Here is a 24,887-nt window from a genome sequence, read left to right as displayed (position 1 = left end):
TTCAGTGTTCACACATGAATGTTGCAAAAATTGTCACAGATTCAGTCTACGACAAAAAGAAAAGATGATTTTTCTTTGGTAAAAATAGCAATGTATTTTTTTATTATAGCGCCCTCTTATGGCTGATATGCCTCCTTTTTAATGTCTGATTTCCAGGTGACGTATTTCCTTTTTTTATATATTTTGTTTTTCATCAGAAATATTTTTTGTTGAAACTTCTTTCTTCCTGTCTCAGCTATCGGCCCTACACCTACCGCCACTTTGCCCCGCCCACTACCCCCTGCAGCACCGACGTGTGTGACAGCGACTACACACCGGGCTGCCGAGCGCAGCTCAAATCCACCGCAGTCATCAAGGGCTACACCAGCGACCTCAACTACGACTCGGAGCCTTTCCCGCCGCCACCGACTCCACACAGCCAGTATCTGTCAGCGGAGGAGAACTGCGAGAGCTGCCCGCCGTCGCCTTACACAGAGCGCAGCTACTCGCACCACCTGTACCCGCCGCCGCCATCGCCATGCACAGACTCCTCGTGAGACGTAACACACACAGCTCCGCCTCCTCACTGTAAATATCAATTGTTCTTATTCTGAGGTAAAAAAAATAAAAAAAAGGGGAAAGACTGAAAGAGGAGGATTGTGGGGGGAAAAAAGGAGCTGCAGAACATTTGTACATTGAAAGAGAAAATCATATTTATATATTTTCTATACAGTGTTTACTGACGATGGCATAGAGGTTTGTATTAAGAAATTTGTACATTTTTTAAGAAAAGATTTTTATTAAAATCATCACAAATATAAGTTGCCTTAAACCAGGAGCAAGGAGCCGCCCCCCACCCTCCCATCCCCTGCCGAGGCTGAAGGACGCCGTCATGATGCCAAATAAACTGAAGCGCTCCCACTGGAGGCTCATCAATGCTGCTGCAGCAGCCATTTTATCAGGCGTCTGCAGTTACCATGGAAACTGGATCAGGATTGGCTGGGGAAAAAAAGCCTTTTTTGTTTCTTAGTTTTAATGCAGAGAATGTGGTACGGAGACTTCATTTCCAAAACCTCTTTGTTTTTGTTTCTTGTGGATGAGAGTCATGACGTTAAAAACAATCAACAAGATCAGAGCGACTCAAAGATGAAATGATCTCAGATTTTGAGATTAAAGTTGTAATCCAAAATACGCAATTGATAAAAATATTGATTACATCTAAGATTCATTTGTTACTTGATTGGGAAATGTCAGTAATCATTTGAGGGTTTGTAATGTTGTGGCCAGAAGAAAAAGTGATGTTTAATCAAACTACAGCACAGAATCCAGATCATACAGTTGAACCAGTTTTAGTTCCGGTTCATAAATAAACTATAAATACCTGTTTTGTGATTCCTTTAAGGATCAATCTGTCTATTTAATGTGGAAGCTTCTCCAGATTAACACCAGTTTCACACGTTTTAATAACATTTTACAGACAAATAAATATCTGGTTTATCCAGTTTATTGTTAATGTAAAAGCAAAAAAAATCCCCTTGATAAACTAAATAATTAGTCTTCAAAATAAATGGCTTTGTTTGTTAATCAGCTAAATCTGATAATTCCAAACTTGAGATTACCACGTCCAACTTTAAAATCTGAAAATCTTCTGAGGCCCAAAACTTTAATGAGACTTGATTGGCACATATTTTAAAAAAAAACATTAAATATAAATTTTTATTTTTAATTGTGAAATGGCATCAGAAAAATGAAGAGCAGCATGGTCATTTAAATTGCTGGCTTTGTTTTATTCTCATTCCATTTTAAAATGATAAAATAGTTTTGCAGAAATTAAAACACTTAAGATGTTTATTTATTTTATTGCCAGTTCACAGCCCAGCCACAAGGGGGCCACATCCCACACTTTGGGAATCACTAACAAATGAATGGACTCGAATTTAAAAAAAAAAAAACAGATGTTGCTGATTCTGCGAATAAATTTGTTTAAAATTCAAACTTGGTAACTTTATCTCCAAATATAATTTTTTGTTTGTCCTTGGAGGTCGCGTTGGTGCTGCGACACATTTTTACATTCTGGTTGATCACGGACGGTCATTCTGACTAAAGCACTAAAATACTGATTAAAACACTAAAATTCCAATTAAATACACTAAAATTGTGATTAAATATACTGAAGTGCTGTTGACACTAAATTAATGAAGCGGCTCACACCAGCGGATTGACGGGATTCAAACCAAAACCTTTTCTTATTTCATTTTCACACTTGGAATGTCTGAATGCTGCCAGCACAGCGCTGCATCAGTCAGTTTGTTTGCTTGTTTTATTTTTGTTTTGAAGGAAGTGGCGACAAATTGCTCTTGGTGCCTGACCAGTTCCACGTCTTCATGTCACAGTTTGTTTGTTTGTTGTTTTGACACACATTAATGAACTCCAGTGGCCACTGTTCCTAAATAATATTTTTGTACCACATGTTGTAGATAAACATATTTATAAGCTATGTAGAAACTCTGTAAACCTTCTCCACTGAATTCTTGCAGAACTCTTCATTCCGCCTTTTTTTTTTTTTTTATTGCCTCATTCTATTTTTCTACTGAATTTCACTCCAAATGTATGGCGACAATCTGAGACCAGTCAAACCCAAGAACACTGCAGGATTTCTGTCGGGTCATGTGACGTCCAGCTGAGCTCGTCTGTTAGTGCCATATTTTTGAACAACATGGACATTTATTACCGTGACAAAATCTTAAGAATAGCTGAGATTATGAAATCTCAGTCGTCATCACAAGCAGAAAAAAATTGGCAGCGAACATTTTCTTTATTTCCCAGACAAATCTTTTTGTGATTTGAAATGAAAATAATTTGTTAAAAATAAGACTATCGTCAATATTAATGAAAGAAAAACTTACACTGTAAATTAAAACTAAAGTTAAAAAAAACCCACCAAAATGTATTTATTTATACCGTGGGGAAAAAATGTCAGTAAAAATTACATCGGAGAAAAACTGAGCTTTAAAGTCAATCTTCCATGTAGGTCACTTTCTTTGAAGGTCAGATAAAGTAAATTTTATAAAACGTGACCAATTTTAAATGTCATTGAGGGAAAATCATAAATTTCACATTTTTGTAAAGCTTTTATAATAATGGGAATATCACTTCACCAATATCTCAGACTTTTTTTCTTTTTAACTTTGTGGCTCAAATATTTTCTGCTAAATGTAAATAGAATTGCAGTATAACAAAAATGAAAAAACTACAGAGTAAAATATTATAAAATGTGATTTGAATTCTTTTTCTTGTTTAATTTTTCTCTTTCCTTTCTGCATTGTTCTTAAAAAGGGGTTGTTTTCAAATAATGTCACAAACTGTGCAGGTGTTGTATTTTTAAAAATTTGTGAATGCAGATAGTTTTTTTTTTGTTAATTATGTATTTTGTTGTTTTTGTTTATTTTTAAATCAGCCAGAGTTTGACTACCAGCAGAAATCTACAGACAATCTGAACAGTTTTTCATTTTTATTTATCAACATGTCACATTGTGAATAATATCACAAACATGATGAAGTTTGTTTGATGTTTTTATCAAGAAAACACCACATGGTTGTGTAACGTAACGCCAAACATCTTCAACACCGAAAAAGACTTTCTTTTCAGTTAAATTTCTTCAAATGTTTGTACGTATTAAAATGTGAATTCTGTCAGTCTGAAGAAACATAAAAAGGACACTAGTGTAAAAAATAAGAAGCTTACGACGCCAATGTTTTTCTGGCGAAACGCCAAACAAGAAGTCACGTTGCCAAAATTGAAATGTAAACGTCTGAGTGGCTTCACATGCCACGACATTTTCCTGCCAACATTCTGGAGCCCGCGGTACAATCGCCAACATATCAGGTGTGTTTTCAGGATGGGTGCACACAGCTAACTGTTTTTGGGAGAGGTTCTCATTCTTTAACGGCACTTTACATGACTTTTCTTTGTTCACCTACTTTTTGGTACAAACTTTTTAATTGTTGCTGTGCAGCAGGAATCCACTTGTACGAGTTTTTTCTTTCTTTTTTTTTTTGTTTTAAGATTGACTTTCTGATGATTTATGAAGTTTACAGAAATGTTTTGTTTTCATTAAATATGACACAAACTAAAGGTCATAAGTTTTAGTTTCTCTTCATACAGTAAAGAAGAAAATTCACCAGTATTAAAAAGTGGTTTCTTATAATTATGACTGGAATTTTTATCTCTTCAATTTGGGAAAAAGTCTGCTGTTGTAATTACGAGATCATTTGTGTAGTTTTAGGCTATAACACACAAATCCAACTGTCTTAACGTCACAATTATAATTACGATATTTATACTGTATTTATATCTGTATTTATGAAAATATGTCAAATGAAGTCATAATGATAAGAAACAACTTTAATTAATGAATTTCCTGCTCATGAATATTTGTCAGTTATGAGGAAAAAAATCAAATCCAAGAATATCTTGTAATTTCACCTTTGCAGGAGATAATTTTGTAATTTAAAAAAAATTTAAAGCTATCTGACATACACAGCAATGACTTTGTAATTCTGAAATATTAAATTGTAACTGATAAACACATTAATTACAATCAATCACACAAGTAGACAAAGTCAAAATTTTTGTGCTTACATCTGACAACTTCATAATTGGTAAAGTTACAAACTTTTATTACAAACTTTTTGCACTGTATAAAAATGGTAGTGAGATGCAGAAATTTACAGGAGTATCTTTTTTTTCCCTCTATAGTTTTGCAGGAAACTATTTCTGCAATACTTTGACAAGACAAATTTAACAATCTAAAGCTACAAACAAAAGAAAATTTTATGAAATTGTCTGGAAAGCCTTATGATAAGAACACCGTCTTTAAAATGTTTATATTTGATGATAAATTAACAGTTGAAATTTGGCAGGAACTTTGAAATATATCATTAAAAAAAAATTCACAAAGAAATATCTCAGGTAAAGTCATTCTTAAAAGAAAAAAGAAAACCTCCATGTTGTTGGAGCTTGAGTGATAATTTTTTTTATTTTTTATGTTCAGCTGTTTTGTTGCCACAGTGCTTTGCAAGGATGTATTTCAAGATGACCAACATTTGGTTTGTCCTGTTAATTTTGTTTCCACTAACTCGACTTTTTATACGGGGCTGCTTTAACTGGACGAGTTCGACCATCCAGCTGCCAGCATAAGCTGATGTAACACATGAAATACTGGTTTTGGTCTTTCTTTTTGGTAAATATAAATGAGTGAACTTGTTCTTTGTCTATGTTATTATTACGTGTGTGTGTGTTGGGGGGTTACTGTCATTCTTTTTAATGTACATCAAAAACCATGCAACTGCTTTGTTTTCGTGACTTTTATTTTGTAAAGTGGATGTGTGTGCGTGCACAAATTTTACACTACATTATAAATTTATTGTGATCTATAGCTGATAGGTTGGTACGCCAACGCATTTAACAAATTACCCAGAAGGTGTTATTAGTTTTAAACTCAAAACTAGTAGGAAGAAAAGCAAATCAACATGAAATATTTGTATGCCCTCAATGATATATCAAAAACTAAACTGGGTGCATGTAGATGTTTATTTGTTGGAAGCTTGTTTTGATGATCAAAACCTTTCCAGCAGCATTTGAACACATCTGTATATAACAGCTGCAATACTAAAGGGTGCCACTAGGCTGTGCAGCAGTTACATTGACTATAGCAACTCTATGCAAAAGCCAGACCTGACACCAGGAGGAGGCCCTGGTGTCTGTAGTCCAGTCCCTAATTATGTCTGTTATAAAGGGTCAGTTGGACTGCCCTTGGACCGTCTGTCTCCTCACCTGGGCCCAGTTTGCTGAGGGTGGCTCTACTGGGAGCTGATGCTCCAGACAACACAGCTCTCAGGATCACTGCAGCGCATGAATCCCTCCACCACAATCAGGTGGCCATCCAGGGGGGTGGGGGAGAAGGGTATTTGGCCATCCAGTCCACATGTGTTTTGTGAACCTGGAAGAGGCGTATGACCTGGACCCTCTGGGTATCCTGTGGGGGGTGCTGTGAGAGTATGGGGTGCCAGATTCACTGTCACGTGCAATCTGGTCTCCATATGACCAAAGTCGTTACTGTGTCCACATTCTCGGCATTGCATCAGACCTGTTTCTAGTGGGTGTTGGACTCTGCCAAGATACCTCTGGTCATCAGTCCTGGTCATGATGTCCATGGACAGGATTTCAAGGCGTGTGATGTGTTTAACGGATGCCGTACCGGACCATCATGGTAAAGAAGGAGCTGAGCCAGAAGGCCAGGCTTTCCATTTGGCAGTGGATTTACACGCCTGTCCTCGCCTATGGTCATGAACTTTGGGTCCTGACTGAAAGAACAAGCTCTCAGAAGCAGCAGAAATGAGATTCCGCTGTCGGGTGTCTGGGCTAACACTCCTGGACAGGGTGAGAAGATCAACTATCTGGGAGGGACGCAGAGTAGAGCCGCTGCTCCTTCACATCAAAATGAGCCAACAGAGGTGATTCAGGCACCTGGTGAAGATGCCCCCTGGTTGTTTCCCTCGAGAGGTCTTCTAGATATGTCCAGCCAGGAGGAGGACCCAGGGAAGACCCAGGACACTCTGCAGAGATTGTATTTCCCAGCTGGCTTGGGAACGCCTCGGGATCCCCTGGTGAGACTTACAGGACTTGGCCAAGGATCGGTAAGTTTGTTTCAAACATTTCAAAACTGATTTAAAGTTTCACAGGTGCTTCTTTATTTATTTAATTTTCGGCTTTTACCTGACCTGCTCAAAAATGAAAGGATTACTCAAAAATAACACTGGTGCAGCATCAAAATGTGTGAAAATACATTTACATGTGAAACGTGTAATTATTGTGAAAATATAACAGTCAGTGTTTGTACATCGGCCTGAAATCCTTCCGGACAAAATCTGAGTGGAGTTAACATCACTTTAATCAAAGGATTCTTTAGTCTGATTCAGAAATGTCATTATTTATTTCAGGTTGAGTTTAGTTACTTATCAGCCCGAACTATTAAAAATTGAAATGCACAAAGTCTGATTTGAAACAATATTATAACCCAAACCCTAACTTTAAACTTCAGGCCACATTAAAATGAAAAGAAATTGTACGAATGCTTGGATTTTGGCGCCCCCTGTTGACCACAAGGAGAGAAGAATAAAATCAAAGATGAGAAAGCAGATCTAAAAAAGGTAGTTTTACTCATTTGTTTTTTCTTATTTGATTACGTAAAAATTTCTACAAGTAAAGAATTACAATAATTCTGTTTGTATGATGACACCCATTTAGTTATTGTATTATTAGAATTAATGTGATTTTTGAAATATGACAGCAACTAAAGCGGCGCTTCTGCAGATCTGCTTGTTGAACTCATTTTTCCAGTCGCTGCTTCTCCAAAACATACGGTAATCGTGCTCTGGACCTGACCACACCCCTTCATCCTGTCTCGTTTTTTAATTGGACTCTTTGTGTCACGTGTCCCGGGAACAGCGGAAGAGGACTCGGAAAGCAGAAGGGTGAGACACACGTAAACAAAATAATAATAATAAAAAAGATTTTATTTTAAAAGATAAATCTGGTCAGTTTGTTGTTGTACCGACAGCGGTTCGCCACGCGACGCGCTAACGGACAGACCCGTTAGCGTGCGGAGATTTAAACAATGTTTGTTGTTGGCTTTTTTCCTTCCCAATCATTTAATGTTCGTAGGTAGTAAAGTGACACTGGAGCCTTTAATTGAGTCTAAAATAAAAGATTTCAGTGACTCTGAAGACAGCAGGTGGAATTATTTGAGCTCTTTTTAGACGCTAACATTTTAGCTTCTTCCCTCTGATTGTTTTAAAGCTTCGGCCCGCAGTTTGATGACAGATTTATCTGATTATCGCCGCTTTATTCCCTTTAAATTGGTTGTCATTAGTAAACAGTCAAGTTGTGACGCGGATTCGCTTTGATTAATTCAAATTGTGAATTAGTTTCTTTTTGTTCTTTGAGGCCCCAAAAGAGGGAATTTCCTGAAGTGACGTCGCTCTGCGCGACAGGCATGATGGGAAATTTGTGAGATGATTTTTAGAGCAGTTAAATAATTACTTTTTAATTAATGGGTAAACAAAATAATCCACTTGTATTTTAAAAAGCAACAAGTTTTTAGAATGTTACAAAATTAATAAAAGTTTGATGAACATCAAATTAACTGATCTTTATCAAAGTCTGATGTTATTTATTTAGTCAGTTGTATTTTTTATTTATATATATATATATATATATAAAATACACCTCATGGATGCACTGGGATGCATCTTCACTGATGTATCCTGGGGTCATCAGGTGTTTCGGGTCTTGCAACATCATACACCCTCACCCAGGCGACCCAGCCGGGGGTGATCAAGCCCCGACTTGCATCCCAGTAGCAGCCCACAGATCTGCCCTCTTCATCCAAAGCCACCTGGTGGCCTTTTCGGCGGCTTCGCTTGCGGACTTGATGGCCCTCTTCCTTGCCGCTCCTACGATGCCCAGGCGGCTGAGGACCTTGCACAGATACCGCCCTGCAAATCCCCTGCAGCCTACCTCTATGGGCTCGTAGACCGTCTTCCAGCCTCCCTCCCTGCACTCCTCCACCAGTTCCTGGTACTTAGCCCTCTTCCTCTCATTGGCCTCCTCGATGTTTTCTTCCCAGGGCACTGTCAACTCCAGTATGATCAGCTGTTTCGAAGACTGAGAGGTCATGATCATATCTGGGCAAAGGAATGTTGTTGCAATGTGCTGGGGGAACCTCAGCTGCCTACCCAGGTCAACCTGCAAGTGCCAGTCAGGTGCTGTGTGGAGTAGTCCTGATGTCGCATGTTGGTTTGCTCTGGGTTTTTCTCCAGCTTTAACAAAGGAGATTGCCTTCTTTGGAGCATGATGGTTCTTGCTGGAGCTGATGGCTGAGGCTACGCTCTCAGCGACTGCCTTAAGCACCTGGTCATGGTGCCAGCGATAGCGACCATCTGCCAGAGCCTTTGGGCAGCCACTGAGGAGGTGTTCTAAAGAGCCTCTACCAGAGCACAGTGGGCAGGAAGGTGTCTCACTTTTCCCCCACACATGGAGGTTCGCTGGACTTGGCAGAGCATCGTAGACAGCTTGCACCAGGAAGCGGACCCGCTGAAAATCTGGCTGCAAGATGTTTGTCCAGGCGATCCTGCGCTGTAGTGCGCTCTCCCACCTTGTCCATGCTCCCTGTTGCCGTAGTCCTACTGCCCTGCTCACCCGCTCTTCCTCCACACCCGCTCTGACTTCCTCCTGGATCAGGTGGTGCCTTTCCTACCCATGGGCCTGGCTGATGAGGATCTTTGGGAAGTAACCCAAGCCTGCTCTGCCTGTTGCCACAGTGCCCACCAATGCCTTCTGTCTTAGGCGTGACTCTGCCAGCTCCACTGCTTCCCATGCCTTCCACTTCCTTCCTGTCCTCACCTCGATGCCGGCTGCTGACACTTTGCAGTCCTTTGAGTCCCTGTACTGTAGAACTTCTCTGGTGCGTGCCACCATGAACTCTTCTGTGCAACCACTGAGAGGAAGCTGCAGGATGTTACTCGTTCCGTACAAGGCAGCACTGGTAAGGCTGCAAGGAAGTCCCAGCCACTTTCGAAGAAAGCCACTGATCTTCCTCTCTAGGGACTCAACTGCTGTTACTGGGACTGCATAAATCAACAGGGGCCACAGGATGCGGGGCAGGATTGAATGCTGGTAGATCCAGACTTTAAACCTACCAGGCAGGCCAGACTTGTCTACCTTGGTGAGCCAGGTTCCAAGTTCTAAGCTGGCCTTCTGGATGGCTGCCGAGTCCTTCAGGGTGGAGTCGAAGAGTTTCCCCAAACTCTTCACGGGTTGCTCCGTGATGGTTGCGATGACAGTTCCTGAGATGGAAAAGCGGAACTTGTCACTCACCTTCCCCTTCTTCAGCACCATGGATCGTGATTTGGAGGGCTTGAAGCTCATCCTTGCCCAGGTGATGACCTTTTCGAGCCCTTGCAGGATCCACCTGCACCCCGGGACCGACATGGTTGTTACGGTGAGGTCATCCATATAGGCTCTGATGGGGGGCTGTCGTACACCTGACTTGGTCAGGGGCCCTCTGCATTCCACCTCAGCTGACTTGACCACCATGTTCATGGCTAGGGAGAAGAGGACAACAGAGATGGTGCAGCCTGTAATTATCCCTTTCCCAATGCGATGCCAGTCCGATGTCTCTGACCCAGAAGTAACTCTCATCCTGAAGTTATTAGAATAATCCAGGATGAGGTCCTTGATCTTACTGGGAACATGGTGGAGAGCGAGCTCAACCAGCTTGTGTGGTATGGACCCGTAGGCGTATATATTTAAATTAATATAATACAAAATATATATGTAGTTAAGTTAAAATTTATTCTATGAAGTATTTTATATTTTTGCTGATATTATCGGTTCTCTATCACTTTGGTGTCTGATGTGATTGTAAATTTGTTTGTTTTGGGGGGGGGGGGTTCTGTCGTTGGTGTGTGTGTGTGTGTATTTTTTTTTTTTTAAGAAAATTAGTGGAAATCTGGTTTTGACTGATTTCAAACTTATGTTCATTTTAAATCCATTTAAAAAATTTCAAACAACTTATTTTCAAACTTGCATTGCATTGTTCCATCCATAAAGTGGGTTGGAGTGAGTGTCATTGTCCTTGAGCGAAACATTGAGGCCCTATCCACACAGAGATGGGTAGCTGCAAAATTTTTGTATCATATTGGTATTTCGTCCACACGGAGCTGACATTTTCCAAGCCCAAAAACAGTACTTTCTGAAAACAGGTGCCAGAGTGGACAGCCTACATGGGACTTTTCTGAAATGATAATGTCATAGCTCCACCTTGACACTCAGTTGCTCATAATGAACAACATGTTGTTGTTAATATGTGGGATGGCAGTGGTAAAATCATAAATGGAGTGTTGTGAGACTAATAAAATAATTGCAGAAAGGACTTTCAGCTTTTGAAATAATTTTTTTTTTTTTCTTATTGTTGGTGGTGGGACACCGTGGCGTCAGGCTGAATCGGAGGATGACGCCGGACTTCTTTAAAAACCTGTTAATTCACAAGCTATTTCCACAATAAGGAATTAAAGTATGTCTTCCAAAACAAGGGCAGATTGATATTAAAATGTTACTTGATAATATAATCACTTCAAACTGAAAAAAATGTAAATCTGTTATTGTGTTATTCATCAGTTGCCGCTGTCTGTTTTTGTTTTGTTTTTCTCCCAGCGTTTCCAGTCCTGCGTTGTTTAAAGATGATGATATTTTCTGATGGTTTCTGCTTTGTTACAGGATCACTTTTTCCCCGTCAGGATGCAGAGCACCACAAACTACCTGTGGCTCATATCGGACCTGCTGGGTCAGGGAGCAACAGCCAATGTCTACAGAGGAAGACACAAGGTAGCGTGCAGATGATTCCACATCCTGTCAGGATGTTGTCATCTTGCTGAGAGGAACCATCACCTGTGGTTCACCCTCACATCAGCTTCATGCTGTCATACTTATTTTGATGGTTATCTGTAGAATCTTCATCCACATTTTTAATATTTTCTAAACCATCAAGCTGCCAAGCAGAAATTGGAAACTTGATTTTCTTTCCTTCTTTGGCTTTGGTGACTTCTTCTTCTTCTTCTTACACCTGCTTGCTTCCCCGTTTCCTCAAGTTCTAAACTAATTTTTATGAGATAAAAAGTCAACATCATGCTCACAGGTTTTGGATGAAAACATTCACACAGTCTTGTTTTTTTTTCTCTTTGTCTGTTTAAATCATTAAAACCCGTTTTCTGCACCTTCAGGCTGTAAGTTGCAGCCGGGAATTTCCCCAAACATTCACATGGCTTCCGACTTCACTTTGAACACTGAACTTGGCTTCATAAAGAAAGGATTTTATGTACTTCTGTAATCAAAGAAAGTTTGTTTTCTCTTTTAGAAAGTTTCCCAGTTACACAAAAATGATACATTTATAAATCTCTCACCTTTTTCTTGTCATTAAATTTGAACTTTTAAATGAATGAGTTTGCCCCTCCGGTTTAACATAACTCAAAAACAATAAATGTTATCTTCTGTAATTACAGATTAAAAGGAGATGCATTGAGGACAAACTCATTAAAATCTTAACTTTGAGCAACGCTATCCTGTAGATGTGCCACCTGCTGGATGGATGATGGAAATTAGGAGCAGGTGTTGTCAATGAGAGACCAACAGGCTGTTCCACACTGACATATAGTAGTAGATTGGACAAATATTAAACCATTATTTTCTGATCATTTAATAGTATTTACTTTGTAAAACTCCAGGAATAATCCAGTCACAAAATTCTCACAACCCTGCAGAAAATATATATATATATATATATATATATATATATATATATATATTATGAACATGGCTGAAGCAGACACTTCTTCATTCTTTCTTTGTCTCCCTCCATATACGTGTAGTTTTAAAGATGCATGTAGTTTTGTTTTGTTCATTTCCAGAGCCTAGGCCTAAGTGGCCCCAGAGGCTAGGCTTAGGGGCAGGGGCTCTCTGAGCGTAGGACTGGGGGTAGCCGCTGCTTCTGTCCACGTTAACGAAGAAAAAAAGCAGCTTGTTTACATATTTGCACATTGGCGTTAACCTTCATGCGACTATATGTGCTGGCTAATGTCTTCATGTGTGTATGATTGTTAAAGCTAACGAGATGTATGTTGTGATAAATGCTACCTGATAACATGCTAACAGTTTAATGGCTCTCAGACGTGATGATCAGAGTCATCCAGTCAGAGGCGTTTTATATCTGAATTTGTTTACCTTTTGTGGCAGAAAACGGGCGACCTGTATGCCGTCAAAGTGTTTAACAACCTGAGTTTTCTGCGTCCGCTGGACGTCCAGATGAGAGAGTTCGAAGTGTTGAAGAAACTCAACCACAAGAACATCGTCAAGCTCTTCGCCGTGGAGGAAGAGGTCAGCAGCAAAGACGCACCTTTATTCCATCTTTGATTATGTTCACTGCATTTATTCTCTTTATTCCCCTTTTGTGCCTGTGTATTCTATTATTCCTGTTTATTCTTCTGGTGCTTATTTGAATTTATTCTTGTTTCGTTTTAATTTTTGTCTACCGCGACATTTAATTCTCTGTTTGACTTTATTCCCAGACGTGTTCCCTGTTTCTCGCCTGATTATATTTTCTTTTTCCAGATGTTTGTTGGTTTTTTTGTTTTGTAGTCATGGTTGAGAACTTTTACAGTAATTTGATGTTGCTTCCAGTCGAACACGCGGCACAAAGTCCTGGTGATGGAATATTGTCCCTGTGGGAGTCTCTACACAGTTTTAGAGGAATCCTCCAATGCATACGGACTTCCTGAGGATGAGTTCCTCATAGTTCTTCATGATGTGGGTGAGGAACCGTTTGAAGTACTTTGGTCTCACAGTGGCACGGCTCATTTTATGGCAGAAAATCTTTATAAACATCTCAACAACTTGATAAACGTCAATGTCGATCATTTCTAACAATTTTAGGGATCCACTCATCAGTCACATATGTAGCTTGTCTAATGCGCTCATGCTCGTTAACATGTTTGTATGTGAGGATGTACATCCTGAATGTGGGAAGGGCATAAATAGCATTTTTAGCATGCTAGCATTAGTGACGAACAACCGCCGTGTATTTGTCATTGCTTTGTAGCATTAGTCCAGCATCTTTAACCGTAACTTGTAGTAAATTAGCAGGTTAACCTTTCTCTTTACATTAGCATATTATTGCGTTTAACATTATCATTCTTTAGCTTTACTTATGTTAGCATCACAGTGGTGATTTAGTATTTTTGAATTCTGTATAGCTACTCTTACATAGCAGAATTTTGTTTTGTTTCTGTTTTTGAATTGTTTTTGTTTTTATAACATTAGCATACTAACTTTTTTTGGTTAATTATTTATTTTGGTCTACCTTCAACCTACACATTAGCGTATCAAGACAGGCACAAGTTAGCATGTTGAAATGTTTGCTAACATTAGCTTAATTAACCTGAACATGGTGGTGATAGCAGCTAATGATGTGAGCGCTAAAATATAACAAAGGAGATAATTAGTGGAAATAAAATACTATATTTAAATTGCAAAAGGGTAGAAATAAACTAAATGAAAGTACAGAATGAAGACAAGTACACAACTGTTGTTTAGAAACTTAATAAGTGCAGATTCTGCAAATGATAATTATTAATGTTCAAATTGTTGCCCCATGTAATTACTCATAAACATTAGCATTAATAAATCTCAGGCTCAAATGTTACTGGAATCTGTTTTTCTTGCTTTATTCTGTTTCTACCATTTTCTTCTTTTATTATTATTATTATTATGATTTATATTTTTAAAGGCAGTTAAAATGTTACGGTTCCTGTGATGATGTCATTTCCTGTGACTCCGCAGTGGCAGGAATGAACCACCTGAGGGAGTATGGCATCGTGCATCGCGACATCAAACCCGGAAACATCATGCGAGTGATCGGAGACGATGGACGCTCCGTGTACAAGCTGACAGACTTCGGTGCGGCTCGCGAGCTGGACGACGACGAACAGTTTGTGTCGCTGTACGGAACCGAAGAATATCTGGTGAGACAAACCAAAACAACTTTAAAAGATGAGACGCACGTTATTGTGGGACTTTTGCCTTTTTTCGGTTCTTTATCGTACTGCCGTGTGCTGGCAGTGCTGCCTCTGTGGTTATTGTGGGTATTGCAGCTCATCGTCTCAGTGGTGCAGATGTGTGATGTCATCCTGTGGTTAACGGGAAGAACATTTGTGCTTCTGTGTGTCTCCTGAGCAGCATCCTGACATGTACGAGCGTGCCGTGCTGAGGAAGGACCACCAGAAGAAGTACGGCGCCACGGTGGACCTGTGGAGCATCGGCGTCACCTTCTACCACGCAGCCACCGGCAGCCTCCCCTTCAGGCCATTTGAAGGCCCACGCAGGAACAAGGAAGTCATGTGAGGTTTAATGACGCATGTCTGGAACTGGCTCAAACGCTTTAGTCATTTCACATTCTGGTTCTGAGCCGTTTCTGTCAGCGGTGAGTGTTTGTTTGTTTATGAAACGGTTTTTGTTGGCTTCAGGTACAAAATCATCACTGAGAAGCCGTCTGGGACCATCTCCGGCCACCAGAAATGTGAGAACGGGAAGATCGAGTGGAGCTCGGAGATGCCGGTGTCCTGCAGCCTTTCCAAGTAAGAACCTGCCGTGTCACAGTTCTGTCAGCGGCTATAAAATCCAGATCGGATCTGGATTCCAGACTGAATGAGGCTCTTGTGTCCAGGGGTCTGCAGAGCCTCCTGACCCCGGTGCTGGCCAACATCCTGGAAGCTGACCAGGAGAAGTGCTGGGGCTTTGACCAGTTCTTCGCTGAAACCAGTGACATCCTGCACCGCGCCGTGGTCTACGTCTTCAGTCTGCAGCAGGCCACGCTGCACCACGTTTACATCCACGAGTACAACACGTGAGCTCACCGCGCCTTCAGCGCCTCCTCAGAGCAACCAAACGCAATGCTGCTACTCCTGAAGACTCGATCTAAAACTGAGGTGCTCGTGTGTCCACAGGGCGGCGCTGTTTCAGGACCTGCTGTGCCGCAGGACCAGCATCCCACTGCACAACCAGGAGCTCCTCTACGAGGGCCGCCGGCTGATCCTCGACCCGAACCGCCAGGCAAAGACTTTCCCCAAGACCTCCAGAGAAAACCCCATCATGCTCATGAGCCGCGAGTCCGTGGCCACGGTGGGACTCATCTTTGAAGACCGTACGTTTAAAAAAAAAAAAAAAAAAATGCTAATGCACGCGGTCATCGCATGTTTGAGTGTTACGTTTAAATCCAGAGTGGCTTCAGATTTTCTCATATTTCAGTCTTTTACGAGTGAAGTTGGTGAATGCTGCCAGGAGTCAAACTTCAGTTTGACATTCTTTAATCGAAATACTCAAAAACAAACAAAAAATCCTAAAAACATCTTAAATTATTCTTTTTTTTTTTTTGTCCCTCAACCACATTAGGGAAGGAAGACCACGTTTGTGTCTGTGTCCTTTCACTTTTGAATTCTTTGACCTTTGACCTTGCTGCTAGGCATTCACCGAGGTATCGACACAACTCTGGGTGGAACAATGCGATTCACACCACAACACATAATTTGACTGTGGTATTGTGATACTCACTTATAAAACAAACAAACAACTGATACAATACAGGCTCCACACTGAAAAAAGAAACAACTTAAAAAGTTGGGTCAGTTGGTAACACCTGAATGAATTGTTTGAACTGAAGTTAGATAAACTCTAACTTACAAACTTTAGTTTAAACAACTTAATTCATGCAGATGTTACCAACTGAAACAATTAATTTAAGCTGGTTCAACTATTCTGTTTTTTTCAGTGCAAGATACACAATACATGGTTCCATACAGAGGCCCCACCTTGTCTGAGATAAAAGGGCAAAGTTCAAGCTCTCTTTTTGTCATATTTGAGTTATGTTGAGGTTATCGTAGCTCACAGTCAAACGGGAAAAGACGTGCTAACGTTCAGTGTTTGTTTTCCGCAGTGGGACCTCCAAAAGTTCAACCTCGTTACGATCTTGACCTGGACGCCAGCTACGCCAAGGTAAGTAAATAAATAAATAAATCTGGAATGTGTAAAAAAAAAAAAAAAAAAAAAGGCAAATTTTTGTTGTGCTGTTTGATACGTCAATACTATAAAGTAATGTAGTAATAATAATAACGAAAACCTGTATCTGATAATTAATGAATGATGGGGATATTTTTCATTTATCCAGCAGATCACTGGGATTCAGACCTGATCAACAAAACAATCTCTGAAAAATCTGGTTATTGGGTTATTTATTTATTTAATGCATATATGAGTCCAGTCAATAAGCGAGTAACTCCTCTGGATTATTAGCAGCTCAGATTCTCATAATTATTTAGTCACTTTTTAAACACTTGATTTTTCTCTTGTCCAGACATTTGCAGGAGACATTGGATATTTATGGAAAACATCGGAGTCACTGCTGGTTTATCAGGAATTAGTGCGAAAAGGAGTTCGAGGTTTAATGTGAGTCCAAAAAAACACAGTTTTTACAGTAACTGTTCTAAAACATTCTGCCCTTATTGTGATTATATGTGCTTTTTGTTTGACAATGTCAAATCATTAAAAAAAACTTTTCTTTTTACAAAAAAGGATTTATTCATTAAATAAAAACATCTGTATTTGCAACATGATCGATTAAATAAAATGAAAATATTGACAGGTCAGGAGATGGATGGAAAATACTGCACCTGTGAAGTTAAATTAAAGATTGACAGTTTTAGAAATGAGCAAACTATCCTCAAAAACTGAGTGAGGGTGCAAGCTGGAGGCAAGTGAGGGAAGCCACCAAGAAACCTACGACAACTGTGAAGGAGAAAATAACTTCAGTGGCTGTGACTGGAGGAGCTTTTGTCTGTTGCTTAACCCGTCACAGCTGCACGTTCAAGTGGAACACAAAGATTCCAAAATGACTGAGAAAATTCCAGAGCGACGTGTGATGATGTGGATCTTTAACGGACGTGTAACTGACATTAACAGTCAGACTGTTAACTGATTGTTGCAGTGAGCTGATGAAAGAAGACTACAGCGAGATTGTGCACAAGAAGTCTGAAGTTTTTCATCTGTGCAGCTTCTGCACTCAGATCCTGGAGAGGACGGAACAGCTGTGAGTCACGTGCACATGGACGCGCGCAGCTGCGTGGAAACGTTGAGTAATCTGTGTGTGCATGTTTTTGTGTGTGTGCAGATTTGAGGTGTTGATGCAGGCGAACATGCTGTCAACGGAGTACGATGAGATTTCAGACATGCACAAGAAAGTGCTGAGAGTGAGTCCTGCACGTGCGCACTTAATAATGACAGAGTTGCATGACAAGATGTGTGTGTGTGCGCGTGCGCGCACATGCATTTGTGCATGTTTGCTGTTTTACACAAAAACAGGCAATAAAGTCCTTCAGACAGAACATTTTTGCACGTTCACGTAGAATAACCGACATCACTTCAGCCTTGCTGAACCCTGAGCTGATGGGGTTGAATGTACCGGTTCTGGTTCTGCAGATTTCTGGATCCTTGGAGCCCATAGAGCGAACAACACAAGACATCAAGAGTAAATTTCTCCAAGGAGGTCTGCTGACTGACAGCTGGACTCTGCAAGTGGGCACGCATCCTGAGGACAGAAAGTGAGTCCTGTTCTGCTTTTTAAACTGGACCCAAAGTACTATGTGACAGATCACTCCCACCGAGCCCCGTATCACAGGAATATATGGGGTTCCATAGTCAGTCCACATAGCGCCCCCAGTAGGAATATATTTGTGTAGGAACTGATCTCCAAGTCAACTGTCGGCCTGTTTGAAGCTCAGAATCCCGTCCAGTGAACCACCAGCAGACTATTTATTTATCATGTCAGAAAACAGATGGCGGCTGTCTAAGGCACTCGTCTCACAAACAGAAGGTTTTTGGTTCAATGCCGCATTTGCCTTCTTCTTTATCTGCATCTGGAGTTCAGTCATAAAAGACACCCGGTGTAAAACCTGTGCCAAAGCAACTCACAGCTCCGCTGTGGAGATCCTGACTACAAGGGGCAGAGCCCAAATAAAGTGTGCATGTAATGCTGAATGCTGAGTAACAATATTGTAATCAGGCGTGCACATAACTGGTGCTCAGGTGCCCGTGCTTGCTAAAATAAAAAAAAAAGAAGTGCATTTCCTTCAAGCTGTCGTCATCGTTTCCTTCCATGTTTCCTGCTGCGCATCATTTATTTTTAGCCTGCACGAGCACCTGAGCACCAGTTATGTGCACGCCTGATTGTAAACATTACCATCATGAAGAAAGGAAAAAAAGTGTTTTCCTTGTTGAAAACCTTATTTTCTTTGCACAAAAGACAATCAGGTTCCGCCTTCCACTTCCTGTTGACAGCTGTTTCCCACAGGTGAAAGTGGATCCACTAGGGGGCAGTAGGTCATTGCAGTTAAAGTTGTGCTGGCGCAATAATTGTTTGTTCAGAATTCGATGCACTTTGATGCCATTTTCACTTTCAATGATGTAAATTTTTTTAATTAAATAAAATACACGCCCACTCATGATGTCAACATGTCTAGAACGGAAACCCGATTTCTGAGCTCCAGACTAGTTTGGTGGGTCCCGCTTGTATTTAGGAACTTGAATGGAACTGGTTCTGTGTTGAAGGTGTTGAGATGTCATGTGACCTTCAGCTTGTCTGTGCAGTGTGGAGAAGATCAAAGTGCTGCTGGACGCCATCACGGCCATCTACCAACAGTTCAAGAAGGACAAAGCGGAACGACGTGAGTCCCCACGCGCTCCACCGTTGGCATCGCTCCACCGCCAGGCTGAATTAATTTCACCTTTGACCTTTGTACGAACCTGAGTGAGCCTGTTTTCTGTCTTTAGGTTTGCCTTATAACGAGGAACAGATTCACAAGTTTGACAAGTAAGTTCAACGTAGAAACATTCTGCCAAAATATTAGAAACGCCCAGAAGAAAAGAATGAAATCGCAAAATGAGGACTTCTCAGTCTCACATAATAAGTTTTTTAATTTGAACTTAAAGTTACTACAGATGGATAAATGTGATGATTTAATGCAGAGTAGATTTTTATTTTGGAATAACATTATTTTTTTGTTGTGTTATTTTTTGACCACTTGACATAAACGGTAGAGCTGGTGTGCGTTCTGACAATTTTCTGATTTGTGTCGGTCAGACAAAAGCTGGTCCTTCACGCCAGTAAAGCGCGCTCTTTGTTCACCGAGGAATGCGCCATGAAGTATCGTCTGTTCATCTCCAAGAGCGAGGAGTGGATGAGGTGACGCCTTTTTGTTTGGTTTTCTCTCCTCGCGGGCGGTGTGCGAGCCGCTAACGTAGTTGTTGTTGATGATGTTTGCAGGAAGGTGCATCACGTCCGGAAGCAGCTGCTCAACCTGTCGGGTCAGCTGATCAGCACCGAGAAGGAGGTGAGCGTGCTGATGGAGCGAGCCATTAAGGTAACCATGGAAACACCATGCAAACGGACACGTTTCTCATCGTACTGATCTGCATGTTTAGAATAATAATAGTTTTGAAAAGGCTAAAAACATTAAAACAGAATATTTTGCAGTTTGCGCTGAGAATTTTTTTTTTTTCCTTGCACATTTTAATGGATAAAGTTGCAGTTGAGCCAATTTCAGGTTGGACTGCAGCGCCCCCATTCTGTCATTAAATACACATACATCTCATTTAAATATAGACAATGAATTTAATACTATCTTTTTTTAAATTAAATCCACATTTAATTATGAAGTTAAACCTATAGGGGGCAGTATGTATAAATTAAATGATTTGTTCTTAAAGGAAGTGAAGGTTGTTTTTAGAACGTCCACATTTTTCCAAACCTTAAAATGACATAGTATCGTTTAAAAACATTCTTTTATTTTTTATTTTTGTTTATTTATTTTTTTCAGTAAGGATATTTTACTCTGCGTGACATCTGTGATAAAGAAACTAACTGGAAGCCATTTTTTTTTTTTTTTTAAAGCTGCAGGATTCTTATAATCTGGTAGATTTGGCAGAAAAAAATACACCAAAAACACAGGATTCCTTTGTAAATGCTGTACCACAAGGGAAAGGGGAGGGATCATGATTTTGTTACTATTTTGAACGTACGTTGGATGTTTGTAACTTGTTGTCCTGCTGCCTCGTTAATTCTCAGATAAAACTCATGTTTGTGAAGATTTGTTGCTAACTTATTATTACTATTATTATTTTTCAAATTTGTCCTTTTAATGAAAAAGTGTTTGTGCAGCTGCAGGAACATCTGCCGCAGAAAGTCGTGCCGCTGGTGTCGAGCGGGATGAAGCCTCAGGCCTACCTGAGCCAGAACACACTGGTGGAGATGACGCTGGGGTGAGTCGCCGCGCGCTTCATCATCATCATCATCATCATCACACCTGAAATTACTTTAATCTTAAACATAATTAAACTTCAGGATATTCAGTGTCCTGAAGTTTAATAAACATCCAACAAAATTATGTTTAGTTTTTATTTGTGTTCAACATGAAAACTCACCGATTTATAAAATTTGTAATTTATTCACCTCATAGGGAAATTTCATTTTACTTTTGAAATTTTTCCAGATTTTATCCGCCGTTCATCCCAGTGGCCTCTCTGGTGATCGACGTTTCTTATTTGTGTCCATCAGTTTGTTTCTTTTCCATTTTTACTTTTTTCTTTTTCTTCTTAACTTTCTGTCACGATTGAAGGTCTGCCATCTGTCTTTGGCTCCATGAAGCTAACACTAGCATATGTAGCACACCAGTGACCTCTGACCCTCAAGGAAAAACCCCTGTGATAACTGTTAGCCAGCTGTTAGCATTCTGCTCACTGTATGTTTGTGTGCCGTAAACTGTTAGCCGACTGTTAGCATTTTGGTCACTACATGTTTGTGAGCTGTGATAGCAGTTAGCCAATGGACTATTTGCAAGACGTGATAAGTATTAGCCAACAGTTAGCGTTTTGCTCACCGCGTGTTTGTGTTTAAGGATGAAGAAGCTGAAGGAGGAGATGGAGGGCGTGGTCAGGGAGCTGGCGGAAAACAACCACTTTCTGGAGAGGTGACATCATACTTTTTTCTTCTTGAATGTAGTTTAAATCAGTGCTTCAGTTTTCCGTTAATGTCCGTTAGCCATCTCTCCCAACAGTCGCATGACGCAGAGAATGTAAATATAATCTGTTTGTCCAGTTCAGACACACAGAGAGATTAGACTGTTTTTGCAGGTAACTGTTAGCTTAGCTGCATTAAAAGTTATAATATACACATTCCAATGACTCTAATTTGCATACTATGTTTGATCAGGCAGAGAAATAATTAGGAAAAGTTAGTTGTTGTGGTTTGTGTATTTTGAGGTGAGATTTTGGACATAATCTTAGACAGAACCGTTAAAAAAAAAAAAAAAAAAAAAAAATCATTCATATTTCTGTAGTTGTTCATCATCCCGACACTTTGTGACACAGCTTTAGAATGACTTGTTTCCCGTCTTTTCACTGATCGAAGGGGCTACGCTAGTAGTGTCCACCAGCCCTAGCACAGTGCTAAGCTACGCTAACCTATGTGAACCAGAAATGGCTAACTTTTTTTTCTCTACTAAAAATGTTAAACTTATCCAAAAACAGATTTTGCATAAAAAATTTGCATGTTATATATATATATATATATATATATATATATATAAATTTTTTTTTGCTTCATTGTTTGTTTGTTTGTTCCCAGATTTGGCACTTTGACGCTGGACGGCGGCTTAAGAAACGTCGACAGGATCTGAGACTTGAAGCACCTTTTTATCCAAAAAAAAAAAAAGTCTGCTTGAATTTTGTACATAATATGTCTGTATCTTGTAAATACTGTCAAACTTTTTTTTACATCAATCATTACGTAATTCTGTCATTCTGATAATTTACTGAAGATACTGTCACTCTCCAGCAGAGGTCGCCATCTTGTTCTTCGACTCCGATGCTTTCACTAATTTTGAAACGATGGCTGGTGGAGGTGAAGGACTGTTAGTCACAGTCTGTGTTTGTTGTTATTTTAGACCTAACAATAACTGTTATCGATCCGTTTGTATTTTCCCCGGACAGTAAGTCGCAGATCAGCTGAGTTGTGTTGCGGTTTAAATCAGGAAATACCTCATCAGGATGGATCCCATCAAAGCTCCTCTCTTACTGTTTCAGTAAAACGCTCGATGACTGTTTGAAATCTGTAAATAAATCTCTTAATGATGTGTTGCACTTTAATCTGGGATTTAGTGGGGGTGGGGCCTCAAATCTGGCTAAGATTTTTGCACAGTGTTGTCAGCACTGAGCTGAAAGCAGTAGCTTAGCTATAAAATGTTGGTGTGTGTGTGTGTGTATGTATATATATATATATATGTATATGTATATATACTGTATGTATGACTTTGAATTTAACCTTTTCAATATAATTTTAATATTGCTTAAAAAATTTCACAAAACTTTACATTAATGTTTGTTCTGGTTTGAAAAAGAACATTTTACGGCACAGTGAACTATCTTAAAAGTAATCTTTTATTGTGGCATGAAATATCATCTCACAAATTCTGATGTATTTAACTTTTATCCTTTTTATATATATATATATATATAAAATCATCACTAAATACTTTTCCACTTATTTTGCCGTGAATGGAGGGGCGGAGCCACATGTAAGAAACTACATTCAAACAAGAAACAGTCAGATCCACTTACGAATAAATTATTGGAATATATCTGGTTTTGTGATATAACTTGGTCCCAGTGGGCGGCGCCATGGCGGGAGTGTCGCTGGGTGGCAGTCGGCGTCACTGCGTGTGTGTGCGCTTTTTTTTTTTTTTTTTAAAGTCCTTCCATCACCATCGGTGCTGGTTTCCCATAGCGACCGGCCTGCTGGAAAAATCACTCTCTCCTTCGTGCTGAGGTTGCCATGACGATATGCTGCGACAGCAAAGCTTTGCGTCCCCTTTTATAATGGGGACGTGCTGCAGGCTGTGAAGCATTATGGGTAAAGCTGCTAAACCATTGACTTCAGGACAAAGTAATAATTCGACTCAATTGTGATTTTTTTTTTTTTTTTTTTTTAAAGGAAAAAAAGGTTTGATTTCTCACTTATGTCGCTGTGCTTGCGGGGGCGGGGGGGGGGGTGCTAAAACACTTTCAGGCAGAGTTGATCCAATTTTTTTATGGTGAAAAAAAAATCACAATTTGTTAATCTGTGTAGTATTTTGTGAGATCATTTATAATCGGACATGCAGAGGTGATGAGATGACCTTTGCCCTTATCCCTTATTAGACTTTTCAAATTCTCAAACAGGCGGATCAGTGTGTTAAAGAATTAGGTAAACAATAATATACAGTGAGGAAAATAAGTATTTGAACACCCTGCGGTTTTGCAGGTTCTCCCACTTAGAAATCATGGAGGGGTCTGAAATTTTCATTTTAGGTGCATGTCCACTGTGAGAGACATAATCTAAAAAAAAAAAAAATCCGGAAATCATAATGTATGATTTTTCAATAATTTATTTGTATGTTACTGCTGCAAATAAGTATTTGAACACCTACCAACCAGCAAGAATTCTGTCTCTCACAGACCTGTTAGTTTTTCTTTAAGAAGCCCTCTTATTCTGCACTCTTTACCTGTATTAAGGACACCAGGGACAAAACTGTAGACCTGCACAAGGCTGGGATGGACTACAGGACAACAGGCAAGCAGCTTGGTAGAAAACAACTGTTATGATTATTTATTAGAAAGTGAAAGAAACAAGATGACTGTCAATCTCCCTCGGTCTGGGATTCCATGCAAGATCTCACTTTGTGGGGTAAGGATGATTCTAAGAAGGCTCAGAACTACACAGGAGGACCTAATCAATGACCTGAAGAGAGCTGGGACCACAGTCACAAAGATTACATTAGTAACACATGATGCTGTCATGGTTTAAAATCCTGCAGGGCAGCAAGGTCCCCCTGCTCAAGCAAGCACATGTCCAGGCCCATTTGAAGTTAACCAGCGACCATCTGGATGATCCAGAGGAGGCATGGGAGAAGGTCATGTGGTCAGATGAGACCAAAATAGAGCTTTTTGGAATCGACTCCACTTACCATGTTTAGAGGATGAGAACAACCCCAAGAAAACCATCCCAACCGTGAAGCATGGGGGTGGAAACATCATACTCTGGGGGTGCTCTTCTGCACAGGGGACAGGACGACTGCACCGTATTGAAGGGAGGATGGATGGGGTCATGTATTGTGAATTGTTGGCAAATAACCTCCTTCCCTCAGTAAGAGCA

At 40.0% G+C, this 24,887-nt stretch overlaps 2 protein-coding genes across 4 annotated transcripts in view; both read left to right on the top strand.

Annotated features, from left to right (window-relative positions):
* Positions 1-5,247, top strand: part of lrp6 (low density lipoprotein receptor-related protein 6) — a 55,309-nt gene extending 50,062 nt beyond the window's left edge. For both annotated transcript variants that reach the window (XM_034163763.1, XM_034163762.1), the window contains exon 23: positions 236-5,247. In XM_034163763.1, coding sequence (XP_034019654.1) covers positions 236-536 — 301 coding nt within the window. In that variant the 3' untranslated portion in view covers positions 537-5,247. The remainder of the gene's footprint in view (positions 1-235) is intronic.
* On the top strand, positions 2,118-22,828 carry tbk1 (TANK-binding kinase 1). Of its 2 annotated transcripts, none has more exons than XM_034163764.1 (21): positions 2,118-2,387; positions 11,327-11,428; positions 12,833-12,973; positions 13,277-13,406; positions 14,435-14,616; positions 14,831-14,991; positions 15,118-15,228; positions 15,318-15,497; positions 15,598-15,794; positions 16,584-16,642; positions 17,001-17,092; positions 17,631-17,732; positions 17,814-17,892; positions 18,122-18,243; positions 19,289-19,365; positions 19,472-19,511; positions 19,782-19,883; positions 19,965-20,061; positions 20,859-20,959; positions 21,595-21,666; positions 22,323-22,828. In XM_034163764.1, exons 1-21 carry the CDS (start codon positions 2,256-2,258, stop codon positions 22,372-22,374), a joined length of 2,331 nt encoding a protein of 776 aa, XP_034019655.1. In that variant the 5' UTR covers positions 2,118-2,255; the 3' UTR covers positions 22,375-22,828. The 2 variants fall into 2 exon arrangements, with proteins under 2 accessions (XP_034019655.1, XP_034019656.1); XM_034163765.1 differs by lacking the exon at positions 2,118-2,387 and adding an exon at positions 7,464-7,515 and having other exon boundaries at positions 11,321-11,428.
* The last annotated feature ends 2,059 nt before the right edge of the window (positions 22,829-24,887 follow it).

The sequence above is a fragment of the Thalassophryne amazonica genome, chromosome 22 (assembly GCF_902500255.1).
Source record: "Thalassophryne amazonica chromosome 22, fThaAma1.1, whole genome shotgun sequence".
Taxonomy (NCBI): Eukaryota; Metazoa; Chordata; class Actinopteri; order Batrachoidiformes; family Batrachoididae; genus Thalassophryne; species Thalassophryne amazonica.
The sequence above is the reverse complement of the archived record's forward strand: the minus strand, read 5'-3'. Positions and strand labels throughout refer to the sequence as shown.